The 13,815-nt window shown below is 37.1% G+C and overlaps 1 protein-coding gene across 1 annotated transcript in view; it reads left to right on the plus strand.

Annotated features, from left to right (window-relative positions):
• Positions 1-13,815, plus strand: part of COL6A6 (collagen type VI alpha 6 chain) — a 154,837-nt gene that overhangs the window by 82,443 nt on the left and 58,579 nt on the right. Inside the window, exons 20-21 of the mRNA XM_077130094.1 lie at positions 509-562; positions 13,095-13,130. Coding sequence (XP_076986209.1) covers positions 509-562; positions 13,095-13,130 — 90 coding nt within the window. The remainder of the gene's footprint in view (positions 1-508; positions 563-13,094; positions 13,131-13,815) is intronic.

The following is a 13,815-nucleotide window of genomic DNA, read 5'->3' on the forward strand; positions in this document are numbered from 1 at the left end:
TATGTCATAAATGTAGGTCTTATAGTAGACTCATAAATTATTCCCTGCTTTTGTATTTTGGAAAGATTTGTAAGGTTTATGAGATTTTCTTCGGAGTGGAGTGCTTATCTACATGGGTTAGCCAACGAGAAATAGAAATACAAAGATAGAAATCCAAAACAGTAATAGCTAAAAATGACACAAACCAACTTCAATTAACACATTACCTACCTGATAACCTGGTGGGGATAAGTTGACTTGAATACTCTGTGATATGTACCCCCAAGCACAAGTTAGACATGGTGATGAAGAAATGAAGTCATGTCATTAGCATTTTGTCCTGCCATCCTCATTACCCAAATAGAAATGGGATTTATGACAACCAGAAGTAACTCCTTATCCTGAAGGAAAAATATCTCTTGGTGTTTACCCATCCACCCTTCATGGAGTGCTACAAGACAATGTTAAAGAGAAAAAATTTTGATGCTGTGTGATTCCTGTTGACAAATTCTGTCTGTTCCTTTGACAGGGTCGAAGAGGCTTGCCAGGCCCCCCTGGAACACCCGGCTCCAGAGGAGTATCAGTAAGAGCCCTTCTAGACAAGGAGTCCCAGTGCTGTGCTGGCCAATATGTGATAAAAATGGCTGGTTGTGGAAAGTGGGTGGGATGGCGCCATGAGGTGCTCTGACTTGAGGAAACTAACCTGGGACAGCTCTCAGAACAGGGCTGGCAAAGGACTTGGGAAAAACACCTACTGCTGAGGAAGAAAGATGCTGGCTGCCGGGGAAAGTATCAGTCAGGAGAGAGCTTGGACAAGAGAAGGAAACAGCAGCCAACTAGGGCAAGGGTGGTCAAAATTTGACCTCCTTGCTAGACTAACCAGGGTTGCCAGTGATGTCCTTATAAGTGAGTCCAGGTATAGGCATATCTGATAATCAAACTAGGTTATTTCCTTATGGAACTTTTAGGGTTTTGTTGGTTGGCTGGTTTTATAGTTATTTTTGCAAGGAGAATTTTTTAAAAATGATTTCTGTGCTTAGCTGCTTAGAAAGGCACAAAAGATGTTGGAATAAAATTTCTCCAATAAGAGAAAGAACTTCAAAGAAATATATATAAATGCCTATTTTGGCCTCTACATTAGACCTGTCTTTTCTCATTTTGCAATTTTTTTTTTCCTATTCTTTAGTTTGTTATTTAGGCTTCTCGAACTCCCTTTACTTCCCCCCTAAAAATTTATATTTTAAAACTGAGCACAAATGACAACAGTGTATCTAGTATATTTATTTCTTGTATTTTCTGAGCAGAAGTGGTTCATAGAACCAGCTATTTTTACTCCATCAGGAAAATATTTTTGAGTTTTGGAACACCCCCTCCCTTCTTTTATGCAAGGTATAGAATGGAAATAAGAGCAGAGATTATATTTAAAATGTACAGAATTTGGTTCTTGGGGAAATCACCTTACTGATGGTGTTTTAATATGTCTAAAGAAAAAGAAATGCATCTGCTATTCATTTCGTTTTCTGAAAGGATGTAACCTGCTTACATACCCCTGGAAGTATTTTCAACAAAAGAATATCATCCAGGAAAAGCCAGGCATGTGAGGATATACTTTCTTTGTTTTATAGAGGCTACAGCCTCTCTAGAGGTTAATGCAATATCTCCACATGTTATTTAAACCATACATCTCCTGGGAAATATGGCCTTCATCTTGAGTTATGGATTCAGCAGTGTCATTCAGAAATAAAAATAGGACTTTTGGTTAAAAGGTAAAGACAAGACTTTTTTTTTTTTCTCTTTTGGCACTATTCCCCTTTTGTGCAACTCATTAAATAATAGCAAAAGAAATTAAAAGTGTAAAACTAGAGAAAAAAGAAAGGCCACAACTTCAAATCACAAATGATGACAAATCTGGCCAATTATTTTTAAATCTGGACCTTAATGAGGGACGATTGGATGGCCAGTACACATTACCTCAAACCTCAAGCAGGAATCAAGTTCCTCTAAAAGAAACTGTCATAGATCCTGAAAGAGTTGGTGAACGAAATCCTGGAGTACTGTAGATGATGAGAGCAGGAAATATACCCATATAAACACAGTTTAGCAGAGGAGGTAGAAAGGATGAGAAACTGGACAATATTCCATTTTCATTATCTACAACTCACATCCTAAGCTGTGGAGTCTGCCAGCAATGAGGGGAAGCAGTGACCATGATAACATAGAGAAACTATGACTTAAACAGTTTGGTGTGAGCTCCATGAACCTCTTTAGTGCCAAAAACTGAAGGGATATGTAGCCCTAAAGTTAAAAAAAAAATTTTTTAAAAAGCCTCGATTAGTAGTGCTTGAGAAGACATATCTGTATCAAAGCTACTGACTCAACTCCAGCTACACAGGTCAGCCTATTCAAAGATGATTAATCAGATAGGAGGTGGTTTAGTGCCTATGCATAGATACATCAAGAGAAGAGGAGGAAAAAAAATCCATGAACAAAAGACAGATAAACTTCCTTAGAAGAGGAAATGTTCAAGGAAGCAGTAGAAGAATTCTAGCAAATATTCCTTAAAAATCTCAAGGAGATTGTGGTGATGTGATTTTTCTTTGTCAAAGAAATGACAAAACAATAGTAAAGAAAAGCAAGCTGATAGTTCTTGAAAAAGAAAACATGTAGCAATAGAAGATATATTAGAAACAACTAAAAAATAGAATAAACGTAGCTGAAAATACGGTCAGGGATATGGTAAAGAGGAAGCCACAAAAGCAATAATACAGATGGCGTATCAACCATGGAGAGAAAACAAATGCACAGTTTGCATTCCTAAAGTAAACAGACCAATATAATATGAAAACTATTCAGATGTAATAAATGGCAATTTCTTGAAACAAGTGCTTGAAAATGCAAATAGAAAAGATGTATTCTGAGTCAGGAAAAAAATTATACAGAAACAGCAACACTGAACCTACCTTAATAAAATTATCAAACATAGTGTATAAAGAAAGAAATGTTAGAATTTCCAATCAGAAAAGATTAAAAACAAAACAAAGCAAAAAAAACCCAGCACTCAGAACTTCCAGGGAAGATGGCAGAGGTGGAAGCTCCATGACTCACTCTTTCAAAAGAGCTAGTAGACAGACAGGAACTTTCTGAAACAGCTGTTCTGAGGCTCTGAAGACCAGGGTACCACTGGGCAGTATCCGGGGAAGAGCGGGAGGAAGAGGCTGAGAGACTGAGATAAAGAACTATGAGTAACTGGCTCTGCAGCAGCTGCCAGCACCCACTCCCAGTTCTTGGGACAGTCCACTTTGAGGTCCAGTCCCTGGCTAGGCTGCGGTGGATGGAGAGAGATGTGGAAGTCCTCTTCCCCAAGAACAGTGGGGGAGGAGTGACATGGCCAAGCATGATCACAGCTTTTGATCAGCAAATTTGAATTGCTGGTGTCAGGCTCTGAGCTGCTATTTCAGTCCACCCCACACAGCGGTGGCTATGACCATTGTTTCAACCCAATGCCCAACAGGAGTGGAGGCAGGGGAGGTTTAAAGACACAACTGCTGGGAATAGTTTGCTAAAGGGTGCTGTCTGTTGGCCAAGAAAGGAAAGTGAAGCTTTGGGGAGTCATCAGAAAGACTCTGGGCATCTTTCCTGACACTTCTCTGGAACTTGTCTGCACCCCCTTCATGGGTGCCTGGTCCTGTGTTGGTTGAGAAAGCCTCCTCTCAGAATTTCTCCGCAAGCAAAAGCAGTTAGAGGCAATGAAAGGAGTGTTTAAAGAAAAAAAACTGAAGAGGCAAAACAAAATTGAAGCAGATCAAGATTCCTAGAGAAGGAACAGAGGAAAGAAAGCTCCTTTGGGGGGATTAAAAAAAACACTTGCACAAATAGTGCAATCTTGAAAAGTGTTCCACATAGCCAGGGTAAGAATTAGATAAAGAAGAACAGAAAAATATGATCAGTTAAACACAGCAATTCTAAAGGTCTAGAATAAGTTGAAACAAGTGTCAAAGAGGTGTAACACAAACCCAATTAACAATAAAACCCTAGGAGAGAAAGGGAAACTGACCTTCAGAGTAAACTCGGCAAGATAATCAAATACCTAAATCAACAAAAATTATAAGCCATACTGTTATGGTCAGGTTCATGTGTCAACTTGGCCAAGTGGTGGTTGGGCAAGTGCTGGCTTGTCTGTTGCAATGAGGACATTTCATAGAATTAAATCATGGTCATGTCAGCTGCATCCACAGCTGATTCCATTTGTAATCAGCCAAAGGGGAGTGTCTTCTGCAATGAATGAAGCTTAATGTAATCACTGAAAGCCTTATAAGGAGGATTCAGAAGAGACAGGCTCTTCCTGCTTGGGCTTGCGAGCCTCTCCTGTGGAGTTCGTCCAGAACCTCCATCGGAGTCATCGGCTTCACAGCCTGCCCTGCAGATTTTGGATCTGCATTCCCATGGTCACGTGAGACACTTTTATAAATTTTGTATTTGCGAGTGTTCCCTGTTGATTCTGTTTCTCTAGAGAACCCTAACTAATACACATACTAAGAAACAAGATATGGCCCAAAGGAACAAATTGAAACTTCTGAGAGGAGACAAAGAACTTGGAACAACCTAATCAAATATGTTCAAATCCCCTAAACCAATTCAAGGAGATGAAGGAAAATATGGTTAAAGAGATCAAGTATATTAAGAAGAAACTGGGTGAGCAAAAACAAGAATTTGAAAGTATACAAAGAAATATAACAGAACTTATGGGAATAAAAGGCACAATGGAAGAGGTTAAAATACACCAGAAGCATAAAACAGATTTGAATAGACAAAAAGAATTGGTGAGCTAAAAGACAGGACAATGGAAATCTTACAGACAGAAGAACAGATAGAGAAAATGGAAAAAACCGATCACAGTCTCAGGGATTTGAATGACAGCATGAAGCATAAAACATATACATGATGGGTTTCCCAAAAGGAGAAGAGAAGGGGAAAAGGGCACAGTGAATGTTTGAGGAAATAATAGCTGAAAAATTTCCAACTCTTATGAAAAACAAATATACATGTAAAAGAAATACACCATTCCCCAAACAGAATAAATCTTAATAGACCTACCCCAAAACATATATTAATCACAGTGTCAAATGCCAAAGAGAGAATTCTGGAAGCAGAAAGAGAAAAGCAATTTGTAACACACAAGGGAACCTCAATAATATTCAGTCCCAATATCTCATCAGAAACCATGGAGGCAAGAAGTAGCAGTGTGGTATGCTTAAAAATAGAAAAATTGACAGCCAATAATCCTTTATTCAGCACAACTGTCCTTCAAAACTGAAGGAGAGTTTAAAATAATCAAAGAATAGAAACTGCGAGAATTCACCAACAAGAGATCTGCCCTATGAGGAATGTTAAAGGGAGTTCTACAGGCTGAAAGAAAAGACAGGAGAAGAGAGGCTTGGAGGAGAGTGTAGAAATTAAGATTATAGTGAGGTTGACTAGAAGGGTAAAAAGAGACAAAGATAAGATACAACAAATAGAAACAAAAGGATGAAATGGCTGAAGTATTTATTGCCTTTACAGTAATCAAGTTAAATGTTAATGGACTTACCTCCTCAATCAAAAGACACAGATAGGCAGAAGAGCTTTAAAAAAAAAAAAGTATGATCCAACTATACACTTTCTGCAAGAGACTCCACTTAGGCTCAAGGACACAAATAGATTGAAAGTGAAAGGTTGAAAAAGATATTCCACTCAAATGGTAACCGAATAAGAGTTGGGGTAGGTATACTAATATCTGACAGAACAGGCTTTAAATGCAAAACTGTTATAAGACACGAAGAATGGAACACTATGGATTAATAAAAAAAGGCAATCCAAGAAGAAATAAAAGTCATAAAAGTCATAAATATTCACCTAACCAGGGTGCCCCACAATAGATGAGGAAACACTGACAAAACTAAAGTGAAAGAATAGATATCTCTACAATAATATTTGGAGACTTCAATACAGTCTTATCAATAGATAGAACATCTAGACATAGCATCAATAAGGAAACCGTTTGAATATATGATAAATGAACTAGACCTAACAGACATATATAGAACGCTGGACTCCAAAACAGCAAGATATATAATCTTCTCATGAGCTCATGGATCATTCTCCAGGATTGACCACATGCTGATTTTCAAAACAAGTCTCAAATTTAAACATTCAAATTATGCAAAGTAATTTCTCTGGCAATAATGGAATGAAGCTGGAAATTAATAACAGCTAGAGAACTGGAAAATGCACAAGTAAATGGAAGTTTAACAAAACGCTATTAAGCAATCAGTGGGTCAAAGAAGAAATTACAAGAGAAATCAGCAAATATCTCAAGATAAATGGAAATCAGAACAAAACATCAAACTTATGGGATGCAGCAAAGGTAGCGCTGAGGGGAAATTCATAGCCCTAAATGCGTGCATTAAAAAAGAAGAAAGAATAAAATTGAAGACCTAAATGCATACCTGGAGGAACTAGATTAAGAACAATAAACTTACCCCCCAAAAAAACAAAAGGAAATTAAGATTAGAGTATAAATAAACAAAATTGAGAATTTTAAAAAAAGTGGGAAGAATTCTGTATCTGGCAAAACTGTCTTTCAAAAATGAGGGAAGAAGAAAAAAGTAACAGAATTTTTTAAAAAGTGGAGAAAATCCGCAAAACCAGAAGTTGCTTCTTTGAGAAATTCAATAAAATTGACAAACCCTTAGCTATACTGACAAAGAAAAAAAAGAAGATGCAATTAATTAAAATCAGAACTGAGAGGGAAGATGTTACTACTGACCCCACAGAAATAAAATAGGATCATAAGAGGAGACTAGGAACAACTATATGCCAACAAACTAGACAACTTATATTGAATAGACAACTTCCTAGAAACTCATGAACAACGTACATTGACGCTGGAAGAATTAGAAGACCTCAACAAACTAATCATTTGTAAAGAGCCTGAAATGGTAACATGTACCTCCCAACAAATAAAAGCCCCATACCAGAGGTCTTCACAGGGAAATCTGCCAGGCATTCCAAGAATTAATACCAGTCCTGCTTAAACTCTTCCAAAAAATTGAAGAGGAGAGAACATTACTTAATTCGTTCTATGAAGCCAACATCACCCTAATTCCAAAGTCAGATAAAGATACTACAAGAAAATTACACACCAGCTTCTCTAAAGACTATAGATGGAAAAATCCCCAACAAACTACTTTCAAATTGAATCTAACAGCACACTGAAAGAATTGTACACCATGATCAGGTGGGTTTTATCCCACATATGCAAGGGTGGTTCAACACGAGAAAATCAATTAATGTAATATACCACATTAACAAATTGAAAGGGAAAACCACAGGATCATCTTGGTTAACACGAAAAAGTCATTTGGTAAAATCCAGCATCGTTTCTTGATAAAAATACTTTGAAAAAATAGGAATAGAAGGAAATTTGCTTAACACGATAAAGTTATGAAAAACATATATGAAAAACACATAGCTAGCATTCTGTTCCATGATTTCAAGACTGAAATCTTTCCCTCTATGATTGGGGACAAGACAAGGAAGCCCTCTATGTTGCAAAACTCCCACTTCCTGATTTTAAAGCATGTTACAAAGCTACTAGTGATCAAAACAGCAAGGTACTAGCATAAGGATAGATGTATTGACCAATGGAATCAGATTGAGAGCTCAGAAATAAACCCTCAAGGGTGCATGGATGTTTCAGTAGTAGAATTCTTGCCTGCTATGCCAAAGACCTGGGTTCAAATCCCAGCCCATGCACTTGAAAGAAACCCTCATATCTGTGATCAAATGGGTTTTTTTCTTTATTCTTTTTCTATCTTTGGCATGTAGTGAGAATTCTACCACTGAGCCACCCCTGCACTGCCTGTGGTCAAATGATTTTTGACAAGGTGGCCAAGTCCACTCAACTGGGACAGAACAGTCTCTTCAACAAATGGTGCCTGGAAAACTGGATATCCATATGCAAAAGAATAAAAGATGATTCCTATCTCACACCTTAATACAAAGATTAAATCAAAATGGATCAAAGACAGAAACATCAGAACTAGAGCCAGAAAGCTCCTAGAAGGAAATGTAGGGAAGTATCTTAAAGATCTTGCTGTAGGACCATATACCCAAAGCACGAGCAATGAAAAAAGAAGTAGATAAATGGGATCTCCTCAAAATTGAATACTTTTGTGGTTCAAAGGACTTTGTAAAGAAAGTTAAAAAGCAGCCTATGTAGTGGGAGAAAATATTTGGAAATCACAAATCCAATAGTGAGTGGATATCAAGAATGTAGAAAGAAATCCTACAACTCAACAATAAAAAGACACACAACCCAATTTTAAAATGGGCAAATAACATGAATAAACACTTTTCCCGTGAGGAAATACAAATGGCTAAAAAGCACATGAAAAGATATTCAACATCACTATTAGGGAAGTGCATATCAATTCCACATCATTTTGTACTTACTAGAATGGCCGCTATTTAAAAAGAAACTGAAACTACAAGTTTTGGAGAGGATGTGGAGAAATCAGAGCATTCATTACTTGCTGGTGGGAATGTGGAATGGCGCAGATACTGTGGAAGACTGGCAGTTTCTCAGGAAGCTAAGTGTAGAATTGCCATATGATCTAGTGATCCCACTGCTATGTATATACTCAGAAGAGCTGAAAGCAGGGACTCAGACATTTGCACACTGATATTCATAATGACATTATTCACAATTGCCAAAAGATGGAAGCAGCCCTGTGTCCATCAACTGATGAATGGATAAACAAAATATGTGTATGTGTGTATATATATATATATATATATATACCTATATTATGCATTATATATATTATATATTATATATATATGTTATGCAATGAAATTTTTTTCAGCTGTAAGAAGGAATGAAGTCCTGATGCATGTGTCAACATGGATGAACTTGAGGACGTTATGTTGAATGAACTAAGCCAGACACAAAAGGACAAATATATTATCTCACTGGATATGAACTAATTATAATAAGCAAACTCACAGGGTTAGAATCTAGAATATAAGGGATAGAATGTGAGTAGGGAATGGGGATCTGGTGCATAATTTTTAATCTATATAGGTTGATTGTTCAAGTTTGAAAATGGATAGTGGTGATGGTAGCACATTATGCTCAGTGTAATCAGCAGCACTGAATTCTGCTGCTTACTGAATTGGTAAGCCTGGTTGAAGGGGGAAGTTTGATCATGTGTGTTATGAGAAGGAAAGTTAGAAGATAAAACATGGGGCTGTATAACAGTAAACCCTGTTGTGGATGATGGACTGTGGTTAATAGTACAAATATAAGAATGTTCTTTAATCAATTATAACAAATGTATAACACCATTACAAGGTGTTGATAATAGGGTGGTATATGGAGAAAATGTAAACTATGTAATGTAAACTCTGGACTAGAATTAGTCTTATTTTAATATTCTTTCATCATTTGTAACAAAGGTACCACATAAATGCAAAGTGTCAGCAATGGAGCATATATGGGACACTGTGTATTTTACATGACTTTTCTGTATTCCTACAACTCCTCTAATTAAAAAATAATTATAACTAAAAAAAAAAATCCTATGCCAAGTGAAAGAAGCCCAACACAAAGTACCATATATCGTGTGATTCTTTTGAAGTAAAAGGTATATGTAAATAAATCTATAGAGACAGAAAAATAACCTCGCTCTGTCTTCAACCCTCTTCACAACATTCAGAGTCAAAAGAGAGCGGTGGGACTGCTACAGAGTACTGAGGGAAAGAAAGATGAGCCCACGGTTTGCATACCTATTCAAGTTCTTAAGCATGTAATTAATCAGCATTATCAAGTCTTCAACAACTCTGGCAGTATAGTCCCCGTGATCCCATCGAACTTTTAGGATACTAAATTTGAACCTCTTTCAGTATATAAATACTATAAATCACAGAAATCGTGACTACAAACCAAACCGAGTGTAAATGTTACACATCTTGACAAGCTAAAAATCACACGACAGTAGAAAGGTGGGGACAGATGGGAGAAGAAGTCTGTTTACTCTGTCCTCATCCTTCATTGCTAGGAGTTAGACTAAGATGAGTTTTTGAAGTCAACATAGGTATTCTAAACAAACCCCAACCTCCTAATTTTTTCATAAGCATCCTTTCCTACTTTTGAAAATCTTTTAGAAGTGTACATCTCTGACTGTCAGGAAGTTCTTTCTGCTTTGTTTTTATTTTTCTTCTATTAAATGCAAATGAAATTTAATGTAATATTTTAATTGTAAAGTACCGTGAGTAGTATGATCCCTTTCTATCAAAAGTACTTCTATTTCGACTTCTTTCTGTAAACCTGCATAAGAAGATATCTGGAATCATAATTTTCAATTGGTAATGATTTTTTTCTAAATGGAAAATTTGAGGTGATTTTTAAATGTTTACTCTTCAGTTTTCTGAATTTGAGTGTTTAAATTCAGCAGGTATCATTTTTATAATAACAAGAAAGTCATTGTTTTAGAAGAAAAATTCTTTCTGCAAACCTCTAAAATGAGGTAGGCAGTGAGTAGTGAGGACTCTGCTGATCTGAAAATAATTGGAGGATGACCAATGATTGGGTACGGCCTGCACGGAAATTACAGCACTTGGCCAAATCTGACCTTCATTCATTCAACAACATTTACTTAACACCTACAATGCATCGAACTCTTCTAGCTACTGGAGCTGCAAAGTCCAATAAGACATCATCTCTGCTTTCAAGGAACTTAGAAACTCATGCCTCAATACTCATTGACATTTGGGGCTGGAAAATTCTCTGTTGTGGGGGACTGTCTTGTGCATTGTGGAATGCTCGGCATCATTTCTGCCCTCTGCCCTCTAGGTGCCAATAGCATGCCTCCCCCACCCGCCCCCCAGTTGTGAAATGGAAAAATGTATGTAAGCGCTGCCAACTGTTCCTGCAAGGCTAAATGTGATTTCCTCCTCTCCCTGCCATTAAGAATCGCTGTGGTAGAGGGAGAGACAGACCTGTAAATGTCAAGCTGTCAGTGCTGTGCCAGGATCTGTAATGGATTTCAGTTGGTGGAGGGGGTTGGGAGCAAGGAGAAAGAATCAGGACCAGAAGGCAGCAGTGCTCGAGGGAAATGGGAGGAATAGGTTGGCCCTTTATGAGTCAGACTTTGCTGAGAGGTAGAACAGATTCTTGTGGCAGGGATAATGAAAAGCAACTGCAGCCTCCAGCCAAAGCATGACCTTCATTTCTATTCAGTCCAGAGGGCTGTTAGCTATGCTTTGCCCTTTTCTTCTCTCTTGGCACTACTTCACGGGCAACCTGAAACACTCTTTCAGAGCCGAACCTCCAAGACACAGAGGAATGAATGTTTATTCATGAAGTTTCTAAAACTTGAACAGGGACTAGACAAAGAATTTTGAATGTAGAAGCCTGTTCCGCATCCCTTAAATCATATCACATACAGGAAGCTCTTTATTTTTCCTGAATATAAGCTTTCATTAAGTTCCTCCTACCTCAACCAGGTGTATCCACCTAACGCCAGGATCTGGTCATGTACAATTCCTGCTTCAAGAACCCCAGTGGCTTCTGCTAAATGGACTACAAATCCTCAGCTTGGTGATTTCAGCCTCATATCCATACCACGCCTTATCTTCTTACTCCTTTGATCTAGACTAGCGTTCTTGTCTTTACCAAATCTGCTCCGATTTTCCTACCTCCACTCCATTACCCCAAAGACTTCTCACTTACTCTACCTGTAAACCTCCCTCCCAGCCTCTGAAACCCATCGCAAAAATTTCTTCCTCTGGGACGATTTTCCTCATTGGACCAATTGGACATGAATGCTTTCTTCAAAACTCATCACCCTATCCCTTACTTCAGCATGCCATTAGCCGTACTCTGCCTTGTATGGTAATTGTGTAATATTTACCTTCTGTCCTTGAACTCAGTGTGGGTCTCTTAAGCTCAAGGACTATGTTTGTGTTTGTGTGTGTATCTCTCTTTATTCTTCCCCTGGTTCCCATCCAATGTACTTATTGGGTAATAGATTCTTGATAGCAATTTTTCTAAATGAAGCCAAAGAGAATTGAATGAGGTAAGATATAACCTTGCGTTATAAGAGTAGAAGGAACTCTTTTTCGATCCTCACATAGAGAGGATTCAAGCCGGGGTTTTAAAGAAATATGCCTTTAACCCTTTTCTAAAACACACAATCTGTTTTCTAGATAGCTGTGGATTTTAATTGAAATATGATCAGCAAAATTTTAAATCTCTGAGAATTTTGACCTAAAACATCTTAAATTTCCATCAAAACTATGTTGTGTCTAATGGTTTTTAAATCGTTAAAAATCCTGGATGCCAGTCTTGCCATGATCCTCTAAGAAATCCAAAATTGGACAGAAAAAAATCATTGTCCCTTAATTTCTGGGTCTTAGAAATATTGATTTGGAATATACTTAAGCTTGTTATATCAGACTAAATGAAAATAGCTGGAAAAACCCACTTGATTTTGTCATGCCACTGCATTGATTGGAGGTTTTGATACACTGAATTGAGTAACTTTTGAATAATTGAGAAGGTTCTTACATTTCTGAAAGGTAAATGTATTTTTTGGCTTTTTAGGAAGGAGGGGTGTATAAAATTAAAGTTGGCTGTCTTTAGTTTCTAAATTTGATCTATAATAAAGTGCATGGAGTCAATTCTCCAAGTTTTTCCTATGCCTTCCTGTCTTTTGGCTACTCTACTCCTAATTTTTGGCTTACTTGGGGAAAAGAAAAAGAAATAAAATTCAAATCAGTCAGTTTTGTAGAGTGTGAACAGCCCTAGTAAAACTGCGCTGGACCAAATAGGAGTGAATTATTTCCCACAATCTAGTCTCACAAGTATCTGCAGATTTCAATTGTCTATAATTTTAATGACCTCTTGTCCTAGGACGGGGCAACATGGCAACATTTTGCAACAATAATTGAATGCTTTAAGTGCTCTGAGAACTTTTTTTATGCCAGGCCTCAAGGTGTGCATTACTAGCTTAAATAAAATATAGAAACACTGTTTTTCAGAGTTAATGTATCACTCTTTCCTCCTGTTTTAGGCAGTTCATGGTCGAAGAGGACAAACAGGCCAAGAGGTACGATGATTTCTGAACTCCATATGAGAAGTTTTCAGTGTCCAATGAAGGAGCTGGAATAAAGGCTCTGCAAAGCCTCTTCCAAGTTCAAAATTCTTTTGCTTTTTGATAAGATCAGGTATGGAATAAAATGTTAGAAAAATTTTAGGGTATAATTTCAAGAACTCAGATCTTAAAATGAAAATTTGAGCACTTTCATAAAAAATCATCAATTAATGACCACAAACACTACTTGGCTCCATTATTGTTAAATTTAACTTTGTTTCATTTTCAAATGTGAATTCTAATAACTCACTAGGTGATTTTCTATTAGATTTTTCTTCAGTTAATTCCAAAACCTTACTTACAATTTGCATGAAAGCCTATATCAATCAAGAGAATGCAATAAAACCCTAATACAAATTAGGTATTCTGGATGTTTTGTCCAAAAAATTGGCTAGACCAAAGACCATATCATATCCCCTTTGTACATGTTGGTAATACATGGTATATGCCTCATGAACCTATAATGTTTATGAAAGAATAGTTGTGACTGAGAATTTTAAAATAAAAAACAACACGTCATCAGTTTAAAAATGCAATGAGAATAATAACACTTCCATTCTCAGTCTCATCATGGGAAAACTCCAGAATGTTAGAGATAAAGAATACATCTTAAAACTACCAGAGAGGAAAGAAATTATTT

This window comes from Tamandua tetradactyla, chromosome 15, assembly GCF_023851605.1.
Source record: "Tamandua tetradactyla isolate mTamTet1 chromosome 15, mTamTet1.pri, whole genome shotgun sequence".
NCBI lineage: Eukaryota > Metazoa > Chordata > Mammalia > Pilosa > Myrmecophagidae > Tamandua > Tamandua tetradactyla.